The 19,423-nt window shown below is 36.5% G+C and overlaps 1 protein-coding gene across 4 annotated transcripts in view; it reads right to left on the bottom strand.

The window, feature by feature from the left end:
* CACNA1D (calcium voltage-gated channel subunit alpha1 D) overlaps positions 1-19,423 on the bottom strand; it is a 253,198-nt gene that overhangs the window by 73,068 nt on the left and 160,707 nt on the right. For all 4 annotated transcript variants that reach the window (XM_081938854.1, XM_081938852.1, XM_081938855.1 and 1 more), the window contains exons 15-28: positions 16,663-16,783; positions 15,330-15,444; positions 13,602-13,671; positions 12,827-12,896; positions 11,093-11,240; positions 10,518-10,647; positions 6,335-6,394; positions 5,310-5,416; positions 3,525-3,612; positions 2,637-2,744; positions 2,414-2,466; positions 1,301-1,447; positions 633-834; positions 132-290 (exon numbers count right to left, since the gene is read on the bottom strand). In XM_081938854.1, coding sequence (XP_081794980.1) covers positions 132-290; positions 633-834; positions 1,301-1,447; positions 2,414-2,466; positions 2,637-2,744; positions 3,525-3,612; positions 5,310-5,416; positions 6,335-6,394; positions 10,518-10,647; positions 11,093-11,240; positions 12,827-12,896; positions 13,602-13,671; positions 15,330-15,444; positions 16,663-16,783 — 1,578 coding nt within the window. The remainder of the gene's footprint in view (positions 1-131; positions 291-632; positions 835-1,300; positions 1,448-2,413; positions 2,467-2,636; positions 2,745-3,524; positions 3,613-5,309; positions 5,417-6,334; positions 6,395-10,517; positions 10,648-11,092; positions 11,241-12,826; positions 12,897-13,601; positions 13,672-15,329; positions 15,445-16,662; positions 16,784-19,423) is intronic.

The raw sequence follows: 19,423 nt of genomic DNA, 5'->3' as shown, positions 1-19,423 counted from the left end.
GGATAATTCTAAATAATTCTAAACTAGTATAGAGGATGATTCTAAATAAAGTGAGAGAAACAGATTAATTGTAAAATAAAATGACCATACTCAATTTCCTTAGGTAAAGTGGCACCTTGTTTTAATCCTACCTGCATAGCCAAGCAAAGGGTGTTGAGCATGATGAGGACAAACATGATGTATTCAAAGACTGTAGAATTCACCATATACCAGAATTTGTACTGGTAAGGATTTTTGGGAATGTATCGACGCAGCGGCCGGGCTTTCAAAGCGTATTCTACACACTGACGCTGAAAATAGTAGAAATATCAACATCATAAACAGGAATTGCAATCCTGTCTAGAACTATCTGTCTGTGATTCAAGTTTTTATTTCAGAAACAAATCAATTGGTGAATGGTTCCATTGTATCAATAGTTACATTCCATAGGCAGAGCTAGAAGGAAAGAGCTATTCAAAACATATAGTGGAACTAGATTGTAGTCCCAATGTAATTATTAAATTCAATGCTTAAAACTGGCTCTTGGATCTGTAGCTCAAAATTTGCTTAGTAATGGCAAGGAAGGAAACATTAGAATTCTGAAAATCATTAGATATTTGATTATAATATTTAAATAGGTGCTGTTTCATTACCTGATTTTTGTCAAGTTCACAGTTTTTGTATTCTTGTTCTCCCTGTTCTTGGAATGTGACAATGACAAAGCCAACAAATATGTTCATCATGAAGAAAGCAATAATAATGATGTAGATGATGAAAAAAATAGAGATTTCCACTCTGTAATTGTAGACCGGTCCTACGTTCTCTCCATTTGAATCTATAGCTTTATAAAGAAGCCTGCACATTAAAGACAAATGAACAATGGATTCTAACATCATGAAAACAGCAATTTCTAATTCTGATTTCAATATTCAAAAGTATATTTTGGAAGGAAGATCCTTTTCCGGTCATGGAACAAGAGGACAAGATGCCTGCCACTAAAGAATGATTCAAAGCATATTCAGTATTATTTGCAAGGTGAGCTGTCATCTTGGTGGTAACATCAGCAATGAAATGTGATGGACTAGTAAATATTTTCATCATATTTAGAGTCTGTTTAAAATATCGATGTTCACATTCCCTGCTCCATTAATAGTATAGCTCTGTAACATATTGTACCTATAAAATGGTATATGTTCATTACATCAAGGCAATAGTATTTCTAAGAATCCCAGTTATAGCCTTCCTGGAAAGAAATCGATCATCTCTGAAGAGGTTAGTCAAAACAATACAAAATAAACTCTTTTGTAAATGATACACTTACGCAGGCCAGCCCTCAAAAGTAGAAACAGTAAAGAGAGCCATCATAGCAGTAAGGACATTATCAAAGTTGAAATCGCTGTTCTGCCATTGTCTCTCTCTCACCATTGGACTCTCCATATCTCCATCTTTATAAACAATAAATATTCCCCTATTGGAATGAGTTGGGGGAAAAAGCAGATAGTTACTAGGGTAACTGACAATTATTTAAAAATTTCTTTCTATGTTTCTTAAAGTGCACATATGACAATCCTTTGCATGTTTTAGTAATCCTAATTAATAATGGTGAATCTTATAGCTCACTGAAATATGTCCACCTTTGGTGGCATTTCTATTGTATTTATAGGACTAGCACTGATGAAGTTGCCTAGTTTGGGTAATGAAATGTCTGCAAGAAAACAAGAAATCTCAGACAGCAGCACGATATTGAAGAATACTGGACCCAAGACAGAACCAGGGGATACCGCACTGCTTGCTCCCCTCCGCATAGATGTAGTTTCTGTAGGAAATGCTTAAGCCCAGGGTACCTGCGAGACCACCTACTGCCACCAGTAGCCTCCCACCGTCCAGTACAATCCCACAGAGTTGGCCTTCTCAGGGTGCCGTCGGCCAGACAGTGTCAGCTGGTGACCCCCAGGGGGAGAGCCTTCTCTGTGGGAGCGCCTTCCCTCTGGAATGAGCTGCCCTCGGAGCTTCGCATAATCCCTGACCTCCGGTCCTTCCGACGCGCCCTAAAAAGTTGGCTTTTCTAGCAAGCTGGCCTGGCCTGTTAATTTTAACTCATTTTTAAAATGTATTGTTCCATAAATTCGATTTGTTTTTTTGGATATGTATTTAATTTCTTTTTAACTTTTGGGATGTGTGTTTTTTAATGTTGTACGCCGCCCTGAGTCCTTTGGGAGAAGGGCGGCATATAAATCCAATAAAAACAAACAAAACAAAACAAAAGTTCCATTGAAGACATTCAGTCACCTTTGGGGTCTACTAGATACTTGAAGATTTATATTCCATCAAAATTCTGAGCCTTAGGAAATATATTGCTTCCCAGCAACATTTGGAGACCCAAAAGCTTTTATTTTTTGTTATGTAAAAAATGCAGATAGGAAAATATTCTTACCGGCAGTCCACAGGATTTTGCTTTGCTTCATCTGTGCATCGATAGAATTTTCCCTGTGCATAAAAAAAGCATAGCAATAGAATCTAGAGCACCATTCCGATTTCAAAAATGTTCAAGTATCTCCACAGAAGTTCAACAAGCCTCATGAGGAATAATTTACAAGACCAATTTTAATGTATCATTTGGTTTTACTATGCTCCAGATTTCCCACCCTTGTTCTTACCTTAAAGAGCTGGACACCAATACATGCAAACATGAACTGGAGTAGAGTTGTAACGATCATGATATTACCGATAGTTCGAATGGCAACAAAGACACATTGAACAACATGCTGTAGAGAAAGAAAGAGAGGGGGGTGGGGGAAGAAGGAAGGAAGGAAGGAAAGAAACAAATTTTCACTTGGTATGAAATCACTATGCTTAATAAAGTAGCACTTCATTTTTAAGATATCAATAAAAGGTTTCATTTGATATTTTAAATTATATCTTACTATTTCTATACTCAGAATAGGGTCACAATAGAAAAAAGACACTTTACATTCCCCAAATTCATTCTTACTATTAAACAGTCATAAACAGCATATAAAGAAGCTAATAATGCAATATTAAATATGTCTAAAACAAACTCTATTGAACTTGAGCTGAACAGAGCTTATTCCCAAGGAACATAATTAGGATCTCAAACTTTCATTGCTAGAAGATATGAAAAAAAAGGATTTTGTTTCTAGGTAGAATCAAAATTAACATCTCCTTTAGGTAAGCTATGATCAAGAATTAAAGTTCAAGAAATAGGATGAGATGAAAAACCAAACCACTACTGGAACTCAAAAATGAAAGTTAAGAAGAAATCTAGACGAAAGAGAAAATACAGGAATATATGACAAAAAGCCTATTGGTTAAAAATATTTGGAAACAGAGAAATGCATCATTAAAACCAATTGAGAAATATGAAGCTCAAAATGATACAGATGGAACTCTGGATTTATTTGATCTAAAACTTCCCCAGGCATTCTTAAGGTAATCTAGGTTGAGGCAATTGACACATTAGACTATTACTATAGTTTTATTTATAAAGAGACTATGTGCTTTTCAAAGAAAATTCAGATAGAAACCTTAAGTCCTTTTGCTCTGTTAATAGCCCTTAATGGTCTTAAGACTCTTAAAACTCTCAGAATCTTCACAACTGATATAGCACTTGATCTAGATGGAAAGTAAAACAAATAATACATTAGCTTAACATGACTTAATGCTACTCAATTAATATGATAAAGTTAAGTAATACTCATGCATATAGCCCATTAATTCTACAATTTAATTTGTTTCCAGGAAAAAATACTGATGGGGTTTTTTGTTCTACATCTAATCGATGCAAAATAATCTCTTGGAATGGATAACACCTTAATAAGCCATTTCTTAATGCTTAATTCCTAAGTAAAATGAATAAAATAAGGTACATGGCAGTACACAATTGGTCCCATCTAGGTTTTTAATAGATACACAATTTTTCCCCGCCAAACTTAAAAAACACAAAACAAAAAATAATCCTCAATTTTTGCTATTGTCATATTTATTTAGGTAATATATATAGACAATAATAACAATATTTGCATTTTTATTTCTTAGTCTACATATTATAGATTTATTATTACTTACAGTAATAATAAAAATCACAACAATACAGGCAGTCCTTGACTTAACAACAACTGTGCCCAAAATTTCTGTTGCTAAGTGAAACAGTTGTTAAATGAAATTTGCCCAATGTTATTACCTTTCTTGCCACAGTTGTAAAGTAAATCACTGCAGTTGTTAATAATATGGTTGTTAAGTGAATCAGGCTTCCTCACTGACTTTGCTTGTCAGAAGGTCACAAAAGGTACTTACTTGACCCCAGGACATGGCAACCATCATAAACATTAACCAGTTGCCAAGAATCTAAATTTTGATCAGGTGGCCACAGTGTTGCAAGTGTGAAAAACAGTCATAAGTGTTTTGAATGATCACTAAACAAACTATTATAAGTTGAGGATCTCCTTTTGGTCTGTTCTTTTACAGTTGTAATCATCCCTATTATCTGTCTCTCAAAGGAGTTCCACAATAGCCAGTACAATTGAATAAATGTGATCAAAATGGAAAACCTATATAACAATAGTTTAACCAGCCTAAGCATCACATGTTAACATGGTATGATGATACAAAATACACAAAAGCTTAGTTAATCCCATGCTTACTCTCAAAATACCACAAATATATTTGCATTAGAATGGAGAATTGGGCGTCCTAGTATCATCCCAGTCAAAATCTGCCCCTACTGATCAGTTCTATCCTTACCATTACGAAGGAATACTGTGATATTCTTTGTCTTATTAAAAATATTTCTGAAAGTCTGGCTTAATGAAACCCATCCTGGGTGGTAGAAATTAGGATCTAGTATCTATAGGCCCATCTATAGGCCCACACCAAGCACAATATTGTAATTTGAAATATCAAATGGGGAAAGAATATAAATTAATGAAGGATATGAAAGAAAAAAATGTTGTCTGCTTGTGACACTAAGAATAGGGGATCATGTAACAGGACTAAATGAAAGTGATGGATACATGCAGGTGTAGGTTTGATTATAGAAAGGTAGGCTAAAACATTTGTCAGAAAATCTGGACTCATCTAGATTGTTATAATTTGTAAGTTATTGAAATGGAATTCTAGATATTGCAAAATACTCATGACTTCTTTTTCTTAAAATACAGAGAAAAGGAATATAATCTATTAGCCATCAAGGTTGATACAGGATGCTAAGCCCGCAAGATATGACCATTTCCGTACGGTACGATAGAGAAATAGTACTGTTTATATTCAAGTCATAAATGAATACAGTAAAAAACAAAATGAGCAATACTTACTGAATGCCAAATGACACAAGGGAAACACCCACTACCAACAAGTCTAGCAAGTTAAAATAATTTCTGCAGAAAGACCCTTTATGAAGGAAGGCTCCAAACACGGTCAGCTGAAAACATAATAGCTACAGTTTGAATCATTTATAGGTTCTTTACAAGATATCTACAAGATATCTATGTATGTTGCTTTCTATATCATTCAGAATGCAAAGAAAATGGGACTCTCTCTGTTAAAACTAGTAATCTTGATCTAATACTACATCACATCATTTTCAAACTTCACTCAATTGCTAAATAAAATTAAATACCAACATGTCAAAAACAACCAGATGTTCACTATCAACAGCTTTCATGCTTACATAATGCACCTGCTAAACATTTTAGTTTTAGGTTTATACATAGAAGGGGTTCTTAGAACACAGTTACACAACTTGTATTTCACCCCAGAAAAAGTTATAGTTTCAAAATAAGTTATAATCTTAATAGAAGAGAAAACTGAAAATGTATCATGAATAATCATATCATAACTATTTTTTTCCTTTTGGTCCTATCCACTTTTTTGCAGAGATATTCCTCAAAGGCCAACTGTACCTTTTGGCTGCAAAAAGGTTGTATACTTCTGTACTTAAAATATGGAAAAACACTGATATATTTTGCAAAAATATAGTGATATGTGTTCTTGAAAAGCACAACAGTGCTTTGCAAGAACATAGTGATATACTCTTTTAGCTCTATGTAAATCTATTTCACAAAAAGTAATGAAAAATAACATGCTCCTCCTCTCCATCACAGAGAGATATGTTTTCCTTCTTCTGACAGATTTTAATTTTAAAAAATGGTTAAAATATACTGCCAAATTGACGTAATGATAAAAAGGAACTTTTGCACCCAAAGGTTTGAAAAGTATATTAAAATGTTAATAAAAGCTATCCCATCTGCATAAGTATATGGAAGGTAAACTAAAAGTAACAGACTTCATTGCTAAAGTTGTGTTTGAATTAACAAGGATCAATGAACAATTTAAATACCTTTAAAAGGATTTCCACAGTAAAGATGGCTGTGAAGGCATAGTCAAAATAACCAAGTATCTGCAAAGCGTAAGATGCCACAGTGAGACATTGATTTATAAGTGTTCATGTTAGAATTTACAATTTTGGATATATATGTATATATACATTCTAGAAATACTGTCTTCTTATGGGAGTTTTTCAACTTTGTATGCACCTCTAGTGTTGCTATGACTTTTTTTAAAGAAAGTGTTTCTGAAATCATGGCACTGGACCAGTGGTGGGTTCCTACCGGTTCGCACCGGATCGCGCGAACCGGTTGAAGACCGAACCCGGAAGTAACCGGACCCGGAAGTAACCGGGAACCGGCACCGGTCCTGTCACTTTATCCCCCTTGCCATCCCAACGGAGCTCGCTCGCTCCCCCGCCCGTCCGCACTAAGCTAGCTAGCACAGCTAGCCGCTCATTGATTGGCTGGAGTTCAGCCAATCAGTGAGCGGGCTGGAGGCGACCCGTTTAAAAGCGGGTTGTCCTCCATTTCAAAACTCCCTTCTCTTCGCTGGGAGCTTGCTGCTTCCTTCAGGTAAGCAACTAAGCGCGCGGCCGGCGGGAAGCTAGCTTCGCCCGGGAAAGGCCGCTGGGCCTTTCCGGGACGAAGCGCCGGGGTCGCGTGGAACGCGCGGCCGGCGGGAAGCTAGCTTCGCCCGGGAAAGGCCGCTGGGCCTTTCCGGGACGAAGCGCCGGGGTCGCGTGGAACGCGCGCCCGCCGGGAAGCTAGCTTCGTCCGGGAAAGGCCGCTGGGCCTTTCCGGGACGAAGCGCCGGCGTCGCGTGGAACGCGCGGCCGCCGGGAAGCTAGCTTCGCCGAGGAAAGGCTCCTGGGCCTTTCCTTGATGAAGCACCGGGCTGGCGTGGGCGGCAAGCCTCTGCGAGGCTAGGCCAAAAGCCCCCCACCCTCCCCTCTCCAGCCTCGCCTGGCTGGCTAAGCCCTAAGCAGTCTTAAACAGTCTTACCTGTCCTCCTGCCTCTCTGCCTGTCTGCTGCCTGTTGCAGCATCGGAGAGCTGCTGATTCTGCCTGCTGGTAAGTAACCTGGTTTTTTTTCTTTTATTTTTTTAATGTATTTTAAAATAATATTTTATTTATTGTGCATATAATTTTTTTAAATAATTTTACTTAAAAGTATTGAGTATAGAATATTTTAAAATGGTTTACTTCAATTTATTGTGTATGGGTTCTTTTTTTAAATTGTCTCAGACTATTTTAAAAAAGATTCTATCCAAAATAAATTAAAATAAACCATTTTAAAATATTCTATACTCAATACTTTAAAATGTATTGTGTATAGAATTGTTTTAAATTGTTTTATTGTGTATTGAATGTTTTTAATGCTTTCATTTTAAATTATTGTGTGTGGAATAGTTTGAAATGGTTACAGTATAAATTATTGCTGGTGGAATAATGGTTACAGTTGGTACAATACCTTAAAATAGTTATAGTATAAATTATTGCTGGTGGAATACTTAACAATGGTTTTTAAGGATTTTTTTTTATTTATAGAATATCTTTTTTAAATTATTGTTTGGGAATTTTTATGTTTTAATTGTTTATAAAATATATTTACTACAAGAAATGTTATTCCTTTCTGCAAATGTTTTCCTTGTGGTGCAATATGTTGCTTAAAAGTGTTCAGACCAGGTTTATATATCTCAAAGTGGGTGCTTTTCTATGGGCAGGCCAGGTTTGCCACATTTAATGTGTTTCACCCTGGTTGTTTAGGTAATTCTGAGGTGGTTGCTGGTTCTGTGAGCTTCCTGGCACTGTCCTTTATAATTTCCCACAATGCCTTGATGGTTTTTATTCCTGTGGCTTTGTCTTTCCTGTTCTTAGGGTTAGGGAAAAAAACTGGTTTCATCTGCAGTCTTTTGGGGGGGAATTGTTTTTTTTGTGTGTGTGTGTGTGTTTTCCTGGCACTGTCATAGTTTGTGTTTGTGGGTATGTAATGTCCTGCAGTTATCTACACATTAATAATGATCAAGTACTAATAATATTTCCTTATACATTTTAATGACCTTTCCTTTCATAATTGGTGTTTTCTTTCATACTTTTAGATTTCTAATTGCTGTTTCTGTTAGTTAGCAATTGATAAAACAAATTCCACGTGAAAAAGTATTCAAAGCCTTCTTGGTTTTAATTGTCAATTTATTCATTCTTGCACATTCTAATATTTATTCATTTTCATATCTTTGTTTTTTCCACTGTTGTGCAAACACAATTCCAACAGCTGTTAACATGTGTAAAATTAAATATGTATTTATTCCCTTTGAAATACAAGTAGTAAGTAGTAAGCTACTTACCTTCTGTAAGTAGCTCTTTTATTGTTTTGTGTACTTATTTTAATCTTATTTAAGTAGTAAGTGCACAAAATAATAAATTTCCTTTTTTATATTTTCTTTTTGTAGATCATTCATTGGGGCAAAAAATTCAGTGACATTGTCTTGGCCACTCCCATCCGGTCACATGACTGCCAAGCCACTCCCACCCGGTCACATGGCCGGCAAGCCACTCCCACCCGGTCACATGGCCGGCAAGCCACTCCCACCAGGTCACATGGCTGGCAAGCCACTCCCACAAAGGAGGCCACACCCACAGAGTAGGTTCCAAAAATTTTTGAAACCCACCACTGCACTGGACAGATCTTATCATTTCTGGGCATGCTTAAAGTAAAAGTGGATAACTGTATAAAAAGTGACATTGCCAAACAATTATTAAATGATTTTAAGAAACTAGAGAAATAAGTATCTTAAGTTACTACTTAGGTAATAAAACCTCCCTTGAGTTGAATTCAAATCCGTTGAATACGTAGACACATCCATGCTATTTTTGGGGCAGATGTAGTTTGTCATGATATTTTTAAAATTCCTAGCCTAGTATATACAATAGTCCAAAAACTAATAAGGTTGACTGTATTTTCAATGTTCATAATTGCTTATTCTATAAATATAGAAAAGTAAGCTTTATCCATGTAAATTTCTTGCCTCTGCCTTTAGGTATAAACAATCATTGAAACAATACACTGTCAACTTCGAAATAGATTGGGCCTGTCACCGCTATTTTCTCCATTTCTCAGTTTGACATACTTTGGAGGGGGTGGGGAAGCTTGGAATGTCTGACCAGACATCAACAACTTACTATCTTGTGGGAACAGGGTCATCCCAACAGGTTCTAGACAGAGATTGGAAGAGGTTATCAAGGAGATGCTAAAACACCTAATTGGACAATGTTATCTGTGACAAGGAGGGAGGGAGCTATCTATTCTTTAATTATACTGAAAGTGCTGGAAATTGCCAGAGCTGGCTTTGTTTTTCAACTGTGCCGAAATGATGTACTCAATAAAGCAGCTCTTTGAGAAAGCTAAAAGTCTCAGAACTGCTGGTTTGGTTGGGTTCATTCTTCAGAATCTTGAAATACAGAGTGTCAGTAAATCCAAATGTAATTTGAAACACACACACACACACACACACACACACATACACAAACACACACACACACCAAGCAGCCATAGCTAATTCACAAATTATAGACAGGCTATATATTGGATTATATTTGTGCCATATTACTGTGGGAGACTGAAGGAATATTAAATTAAGTAATGTAAACCTACATTTCTGGAAATTTCAACTGCTTGAAAACAATAACCAGGGCTACCCTGCAGAACTCACAGGATCAACTAAGTTCAGCTAGACCAGGGGTGTCAAACTCGATTTCATTGAGGGCCACATCAGGGTTGCGTTTGATCTTGGGGGACCAGGGTGAGTGTGTCCAGCTCAATGTCACTCATGTTGGGGGCATCTGTGGTGGCCCGAGTGCTCTGCCAGCAAAAATGGGCTCCTGATCTCCGTTTCAGCTGCAATAGCCTCCTGCAACCATCTGCCAGCAAAAATGGAGCTCAAGAGGGCCGCACACAGCCCTCCCAAGCTCCATTTTCATTGGCAGAGGCACTTTGGGCCAGTCCTACGCTGTTTGCAGGGAGGCCCCATGGGCCAGATCTAAGCCCCCTGCAGGCTGGATCCTGCCCCCAGGCCTTGAATTTGACACCACTGAGCTAGTTGGTGCCATCTTTTGAGATATTCATAGTCCGCTTTGAAAGACACAATTTAAGAAGATCATACATACAGATTGTTTGTAAAATCTATTTTTTCTTACATTATTTCGAAAAGAATGACTGCGAATAGGGTCTTCAGCTGCAAGGGAAGCACTGCTGAGCATGATGAAGACAAGAATGAGGTTGGTAAAAATATGGTGATTGATTAATCTATGACAACCCACTCGAATCCTAAAGAACAAGACAAGAAAATGGAATATTATGTTATGACTGGCAGGTTAATTACTCCTAAATTATAAACAAATGCAAAAAATGCTCATCTGAATATCACTAATGTGGAAATTGGTTACTTTATTAACTGTCTTGATAATTCAGCAAAACTATAAATGTAATAGAACACTGCATGTAATCTATTGTAAAGCTATTATATGTTGGATAATATTAAAGCACAATTTGCATCACTTCCATTTAAAGCATTCTCACTTGGCATATTTTAAACACAAATGTTTTACAATCCTGCTAGGACTCTGATTTGAAAACAAATTCCATGTTAAAAATATTTAATTATATATTCAATCTTGTACTAGATAAATCAGCAGAAACTTTAGTTGTTATGCGTTCTCTTTTTATTTGGGGAAAAAATGTTTCAAGGGATATGCTTCAAAAGGTTATTTACGGGTTTGTAGTGCTGAAAATAAAGAAGGAGCTGCCTTCAGGAATTGGTGTCATCTTCTCCTTCATATTAAGTTCTGATATTCTTCGGGGTCGGGGACCTGCAGGTACTTCCGGCTCTTCTTCCTCTTCCTCTTCTTCCTCTTCACCTACTTTATAGTGAAACTTTATTTATTACAAAGTAAATTAAAACATAATTCTGAGAAAATTCCATGTTCAAAATAGCCAGCAAGATCTATATATTAAATGTATGTATATGTGTATGTATGTATGTATGTATGTATGTATGTATGTATGTATGTGTATATATGTGTGTGTGTGTGTGTGTGTGCGTACGTGTGGTATTTGTGCTGCTAAATAAATAAAGGGAGACAAATATAAAAAGGCAACATTAAAAATATGGTTTTCTGCCTGGATGGTCTCCTGCAGTGAGCCGATAGACAGAAAGGGGGAGTAGTGAGTTCCCTCCCATATTTGGGCATATCAGGGGTTGTAACACAAATTGTGTGTGTGTGTGTGTGTGTGAGAGAGAAATTAGCTCTATAGCTTCTCTATAGCTTCTGTCTGACAGCAGTGCTTTTCGGCTACCTGCTCCTTTCTTGTTCTGAGTTTAAAATTAGTTAATTCTTTATTAGAGTAACTGACCTGGATTCAACAGGTCAAGAAATAAATTGAACAATTTCTGTTTCAAGTAAAATAAAAAAAATTCCACCTATATCATCAAAGTCATGAAAACAATGTATAAACAATTTCAGAGAATTTTCCATATTCGGAGAAATTGAGTCATATTGGTCTGACAGGAGCAGCTGTACCTGAAATCAATCAGAACTGATTGGGAACTTCACCAAGCATGGGGTTAAGAAATAGAAGTGCCAGATAATAGATTCAGTGGGTTCCTTTTTCACAAGGGCACAATCTTAGCTCATCAGGAACTTTTATATTTGCCCTTAAAATAGCTGTTAGGAAGGCACTGAAACATGCTAATATCAGCACTCTTTGGAGTTTAGGAATGGTAATGTATTTAAATATCTTGTCGATCTAAATGACAATTTGAAATCTATTCATTGGTAAAACTATTAAGTTGTAAAAAGGTGATATAATGGCTCCTAACCATTGGTAAATCCTCTGCAGATGCCATTGCAACTCTAGCCCTTATGTTTTTCTTCTATAATTAAGGCTAGAAAAAACCAGAAATATATTTTAGCCATTGGCCTTTTGTTTCTGAATCCAACAGGAAGAAGGGTCCTGCTATGAGGAAGAAGAAATTATTTCAGGAATCCCTTCGGTGGTATTTGTGCCTGTATATTTTTTTATCCAATTTAAAGGTATGCAGAAGATTGCTTATAAAGATTATGTAAACCAAGGATTACTAGTGCTAGAATATCTTCAGACCCTTTTAAATTTCTCTAGCCCCCCAAAAGGCTTTTTTAAAAGTCAACTTCAGAATAGCATGGGACCATAATGGAGGAGGGAAATAATTGCACCATTCAAATGGACACGGTTTGCATTTCATAGAGTGAAAATGCATAGCCTCGGGATAATATTTATATGTTTGTATGTGGGTGTGGTGTACACATTAGATTTACAATTCAAATTGCACAATCTTATAAGTCAGCACTGTTATATATTTGATGGAAATCTTTTTAAAAAAACTGTGTTAAGGAAAGTGGAGTTTTTTGCATTATGGCACATTTGACACAACAGGTCTTTCTGCCAGTGTGTAAAAGTGAGCTGGTACCTGGGATATCACAAGGTGGATACGGATCTTTGTCTTCTTCTTGTTCTTCTCCATATTCATTGATTGTAACCTCAAGTAACAGAAAAGTAAACATTTCAAAAAGAGGGAAGTAGCAGAGTAAACTGGTACAGCTTGCTAATTTCAGGCCACTTCTGCATCTGTGTTTCTTTCATTTGGAAATGCCCAAATGTTGCAATTTTTCAAATCAAAATTTAAATTCTGCCTGAATAAGTAAATGAATGAAATTAATATTAATCCAGAGTGTCTCGCAGAATCTATACTATGTGAAATAGATAATCTAATATCTCTATCGTTAACTCAAACAGTTGGCAATTTTTTTCCAAACCAAACCCTTTCACTTAATTATTGTTAAGATATTCTTGCGAACATCTGGCAGATCATTACTATAAAGCTTGGAGACCACCAAGGACCCTTGTTGCTATAAAGTCAGGATGTAAATGGCAATCAGATCTTCATTTAAATATGCAGTAAGAAGAAATCAGGGCCAGCTGTGACAAATATCCATTCTACCCTCTAGACTTATCTGAAGGTGATCCAATAAGCATGAGTCAATGCAGAGGACAAGGTTGTTAGGATTAGATGGGTATCTGTGTATTCCTGAGAGGAAGAGCTTCCCTATAAAGGAGCAGCAGATCTTACAATACAATACAATAGCAGAGTTGGAAGGGGCCTTGGAGGTCTTCTAGTCCAACCCCCTGTCTAGGCAGGAAACCCTATGCCGTTTCAGACAAATGGCTATCCAGATCTTAAGTACCTTAGTCTCCTTGGCCTTCTTTGATTCACCCTCTGGTTTGTCCCCCTTTTTAGCATCCAAACTCTCTTTTCTACAAGGACCATAAAAACAAAACCATGGGGAAAATGGTAAAAGATCCAGAATCATCGTCAATTAATGATTATAATAAAACTGAAAAAATAATATTTACAGCAGAAGAAAAATAGAGACAGAATAAAATTTTATCTACAGCCTTATTTTATTTTGCATTATGTTAAATAATACTGCATGATTTAGGATAGTTTCACCATTATTATTTCTTAGATGGGCGTGCAGTAAAACGTTCAGAGATGTACTCATAATTTAAATATTATAGTACATAAAATAATGCCTCTTCCTATTTTACTATGTGTATACAGTTCATGATAACAATCACACCATTAATATGGTGCACCAAAAGATATAGAGAGTGAAGGCAAATGCAGACCTTATTGTCATGCATAGAAGATTACATTTTCTCCTTTATTTATATCCCACCTTCATTATTTTTATAAACAACTCAGGGTGGCAAACGTATCTAATATTAATCATCATCTTTTAATGAGCCCATAATCCCTTGCAAGGTGGAGTCTGGGCAACTGAATAGATTTGATGATTACTGGCCGGACACACTTCCTGTTGCCAATACGGAGTTATATTCAGCAGATATAGTCTCATCGTGTCCAGAGAGAGAAATATCTGCCTCTACCTAAGATTGAACTCACAGCCTCCTGATTGTGAGGCGAGAGCTCCACCTCTAGGACACCCAACCACTCAAACATATCTAATACTGATAAAGGAGAATAGTTGTAGCTCAGGATTGAAAAGGGGGGGGTGGGGGGTTCCCCTTGATGTTTCCTGAGCTTGGTTGCTTTAGGTATTAGTTAATATTATCAGTGCTAGCACCTCTAGCACTGATGTTGTTATCTAGTTTGGGTAATGAAATGCCTGAAAGCAAGCAGCCAAGCTTAAAGCGTACCAAGGACCTCTCATATTTAATATTTCTTCTTCCTCCTATTTTCCCAGAGCAACCCTGTGAGATAAGTTGGGCTGAGAGTGAGTGGGTGGCCCAAGGTTACCAACCAGCTTTCATGGCTAAGACAGGACTAGAACTCCCACTTTCTAGCCTGGTGCTTTAACCACTTAGCCCAGGGGTGTCCAAACTTGGGAACTTTAAGACTTGTGGACTTCAACTCCCTGGCTGGGGAATTCTGGGAGTTGAAGTCCACAAGTCTTAAAGTTCCCAAGTTTGGACACCCCTGACTTAGCCCAAACTGGCTCTAAATACTCTTGATGGGAAAGCATGGTGATCCAGGTAGCCCTAAATTCAAATTACATAACAGACTGTGCCCACCCTGATTTTAAATTGCTCAGCAGCTCCCTCTTTCTGTTCTTAAAATTCTATTCTTCTTTCCAATGAATGGGTAAATGGATGCAGGGACAGATGAGACAATCTCTGAACCCATAATTGCAGCAACATTATTTGTAGTTTGTGCCTCGGTTTTTACAACCCTTCATACCTGAAGATTTGCACATACGGATGAATTTTGTTAGAAATTCTTTCAAAGAATGGAGCAAGACATAATAATAAATTCCTTGGATATACAGTGTACTTTGCACCAGTTTTCTACCCTACTTATATTTACCCAAATTTTCCCTTTCAAAAGAATGAAAAGAGAAAATGAAGCGTGTCTATAAAAATGGGCGTATCTTGTGTGATTTTCTTTGTACCTGGCACTCTTTTTTCTCTCCTTTTCTTCAGCTTCTTCTTTCTGAGCTGTGTTCAGACTTTCAGCATCTGCCAGGTTATCAACCGCAATAGCCAAAAAGACATTTAACAGGATATCTAATTGAAATCATTTTAAGGATACTAAGCAACCAACGCAAGTTCTCCTGTTAGATGGTTATTCAACAGTAACTATCCAATTGTGACAGCTATTTTACAATTTGACTTGGAAGTTCCTGGCAGAATAAAAGGACATTTCCATTTTATTTTTATTTATTTTTAAAATAGAAGTATGAATATAAAACTCTATAAAATTCATAAAACAGTTGTTGATTTTCATGACAATTTGTTGTTCTGATGCACTCATTTCCCCCCAGTAGCTTTTCTTCCCTGACTTGGAAACAGCCCCCCAAATTCACAAAATACCCAAATTACAGTGCCTTTTGTTCTTTAACCTTTTCATCTTCTACTTTGAATGTCGTCATCAACTCCATCCAAATATCAGTTTCTTGCATTTCCTGTACTGTTAATCTATTTACTCTACCTTCATAGATTTGTTTTGAAACTTTTACATTTGTTTTAATTCGTATTACTGCTGTTAAAATTATTTTAAGTTGTATATTTATTAATTTCTTGAACAAATGATAGTAATTTACTGCAGAGGCTTATCTATCTGATTGCTTGCCAACATATGGCTCAGTGAACTAGTTGCAAAAATACTAGAACATGGCTTTACCTAGAATAGAATATAAACTGCACTGGCAGAAGAATAAAGGAGAACAACCGCTCTAATAACTGAGTGATTTACAGGGAAACAATCAACAACTTATTCCTCTATTGTTGCTAGCCCAGTATAGGTGGAACTATTGATTTCCACTTCCTCTCAGTCGCATGCCACTGAAATGAGTACCATTACTGTGTGCAAAGCAACACTGTGGGTAACATCCAATACTTTAGGAACAAAAGGGAAAAAACAGTGATTTTTATCTCAATTCTGATAAGCTCAAAATCCAAAGCATATGTGATGATCTCAGGTGGTGGTGAGTGACTTTTCCTCCATTAAGAAAAATGTGAATATAAGGGTTCCTTTCCTTTCTGTCCACTGGCCAATGAGGGAGAGTTTTAAGTTTCTCCCCTTCTCTCTCAATAACATATTGCACTTACTTAAGCCTAAGTTATGGCCACTATATAGCCAAAACAGCAATATTTATATAGGCAGGCAGGCAGGCAGGCAGGCAGGCAGGCAGGCAGGCAGGCAGGCAGGCAGGCAGGCAGGCCCTTTCAATGTCCCTTCCATTATTTGGAAGGATGGATGCAGTTTTTAAAATGAAAGGATACAGTTACCACAGATGAAGAGGATGATGAAATAAATACAGACTACCATTCCCGATGAAGATGGGCCTCCATATGCCATAATGCCATCATACATAACAGCATTCCAGTCTTCACCTGTTAGAATCTAAAAAATTAATTACTGAATTAGTACATATCATTTAAAAAACATTAATAGCTTTTTTCGCATCAGAGGAAAACAAATCAGCAAAACTATTATATAATTGCATTTAAATGATTTTATAAGATTGATGACACCCTTTATTTCTGAATGCATTATTTCACTCTTCTGCAAACTAAGGCATACTTTTGTTTGAATACCATTAAATACCCTAGAATACTCCAAGAAAAAATAACTTTGTTAACAATAAATATTTCAAATGGTTTATCTCATATTAATATTGATAGCAGCAGATGAACATCCCATTGAGTTTATGGGGAGAAATAAATGTTAAATTGGAGTTAGACAGTGTAATCCCAGGATTGCTAAATATTCTTACATATATATTTTTGCTATGTATTGCAAACTCTCATGTGACCATTTTAATTTTCCACCATTGGTCTTTAATTTTGACTTCTTATTCTTTGTGGACTTGTGATTATCTCAAAAACCACAATGAAATATTACAAAATTATTAGACCCAGTCGATATCCAGACTGGGATTTGGTCCTATTTGCTTATAGATTGATTGGGTGTTATTTTTAATTAAACATTGCAAAACATACCATGATGATGTTGGAAGGAAACGTATATATATATTCACTTGCTTGTACAAATGGGACACATCAACCTAACATTTCTGACATTTATTTAATGCAGTCTTTTCCAGGTCTGCTGCCCTTCAGACATGGAAAGCTTCAATTCATATAATTCCTAATCTACATTTTGAAATAGCAAAGTAGATAATTATAGAAATTGATCCAAAATAAATCCAACCTAAAATAGAAAACCAACGTAACAAATCTTAAGCCTTTAAAACTCCCTGCATAAATTATCTCAGCAGTTTTTACAGCAAGTCTGGAAGTTGGGTTTATTTTACTAATAATTGTTCCATAACACTAAAGCTATTAAGCCAGGATATTCCACAGGACCTGGCTACAGCCAGAACCTCAAGAAAAAATTCCAAAATTACCTTTCCTCGTTTTTTAAAAAAGTTATTTGTGAGATTTTGAAATCTTGAAATATTTTAGCATTGTCTTTGTGTAAGATCACTCAAGATCACTCAAAGCCAACCTGGGCTAAGAGACATAGTGTGAAGGATTAAGTGAATGAGGACCATGAAAATCTATGTGCAACTACATTACCTACTATAAAGCTTACAAGATCCTTTTGGGTCAGTCCCAGTCGCAGTGTACCCTCCCCATAGAGTTACTGGGGGTAAAAATGATGGCGGGAATGCTATGTGTGTTGCATGAAAGAAAGCAGACTTATAAAAGGGAGACTTTGAATAGTTCTGGTTGGTATGCCAATTGTGATATAACCTTGACCAGGATGCTTTGGCAACATTTACACCCTCATCACCATCTGATTAGATTAATGTAATGTGCTCTGCACGGATCTGCTTTTGGAGACGACCTGGAAACTGAAAACTAATATAAATGCTGAAGCAGGATTGCTGATGAGGCTATGCTGCAGTCCTGCATAGAATAGTACCCATTTTGAAGTCTGTGCATTGGTTACCCTTAGGTTTCTGTGACCATTTCAAATGTTGGTCATTCCTTTAAAGACTTTTCATAGTGCAGCACTGATTTGCAAAAGTCAAGTTGAATCCTGAATTGTGGCTGATTTAAACTAAAGTATGGTTTCTTTAAGTAAGTCATCTAATTAAATTAAAGTTTGAAGTTATCTTGCTCCAGTGACTAACAGACTAACAAGACTAACCATTATACATCTGGCTAAATATAATGATGAAGTTTCTAATCCTTTCATTGTGAAGAGCTGAAATGTAAGCGTCTCGGTTATCATTATGTCCCAAAGCAATTGCCCTTGGCAAGAAAGCTAATTTTTAAATTGGATTAAAATAATGGCACATTAAATTTGGTTATGTGCTATCAAATTGTTTTCAATTCATAACAACCATCTAGGAAGATCTTCCATTCCTAACTTGTTTTTTCAGATCTCCCAACAGTGCACCCATCACCACCATAAATTAGTCCATTAAATAAAACTGTGAATGTGCTGATTAAACTGAGTGTATTAGGAAACTTTGTACAATATTTTTATTGTAATAAGAAGGCTACAAAAAGAGCTCATGATTCTAAAGCATTGGTCCTTCGAGATTGGTTAGGAAAATTAACAAAATATTGTTTTCAAATGTTCAGTTAAGATTCAGTATGATAATTTTTACTTGTTTTCTCCAATAATTCATAACATTTTTTCCTGTTATGGTTTGTTTTGTCTGTGGAAGCTGAAGTAATAAGCATGGGGGTTTCCACTGATTTTATCTATGTAGTGTTAATCCTTTGAAGTAGGTTCGGCTATGTTCTAGGCTTCCCAAGAGCATGAAGCATGAAGCAACTTCTTGCCCCGACAAAAAACCCTTTTATTAATTTACTGTGAATTCTGCTCATTCACATCCATCAAAGTCTTTCAAGGGAGGAATTACAGTCACAGACCGTATCTGGCTTGGAGAGCTGGCCGATATCTGCAAAACTTGGCAAGGAGTCTTGGAGAGTCACGAACCAATTAAGCAAACTAATTGTCTCCTGCAAACTCCACTCCCCTTTTGCCCCTCTTTTATTTCCTATGGGAGGGGCCATTTATTGT

This window comes from Natrix helvetica (assembly GCF_964273705.1).
Source record: "Natrix helvetica genome assembly, chromosome: 1".
In the NCBI taxonomy this organism is placed as follows: Eukaryota; Metazoa; Chordata; class Lepidosauria; order Squamata; family Natricidae; genus Natrix; species Natrix helvetica.
Note: the sequence above shows the minus strand (reverse complement) of the source record. Positions and strands in the feature narration are given on the sequence as shown.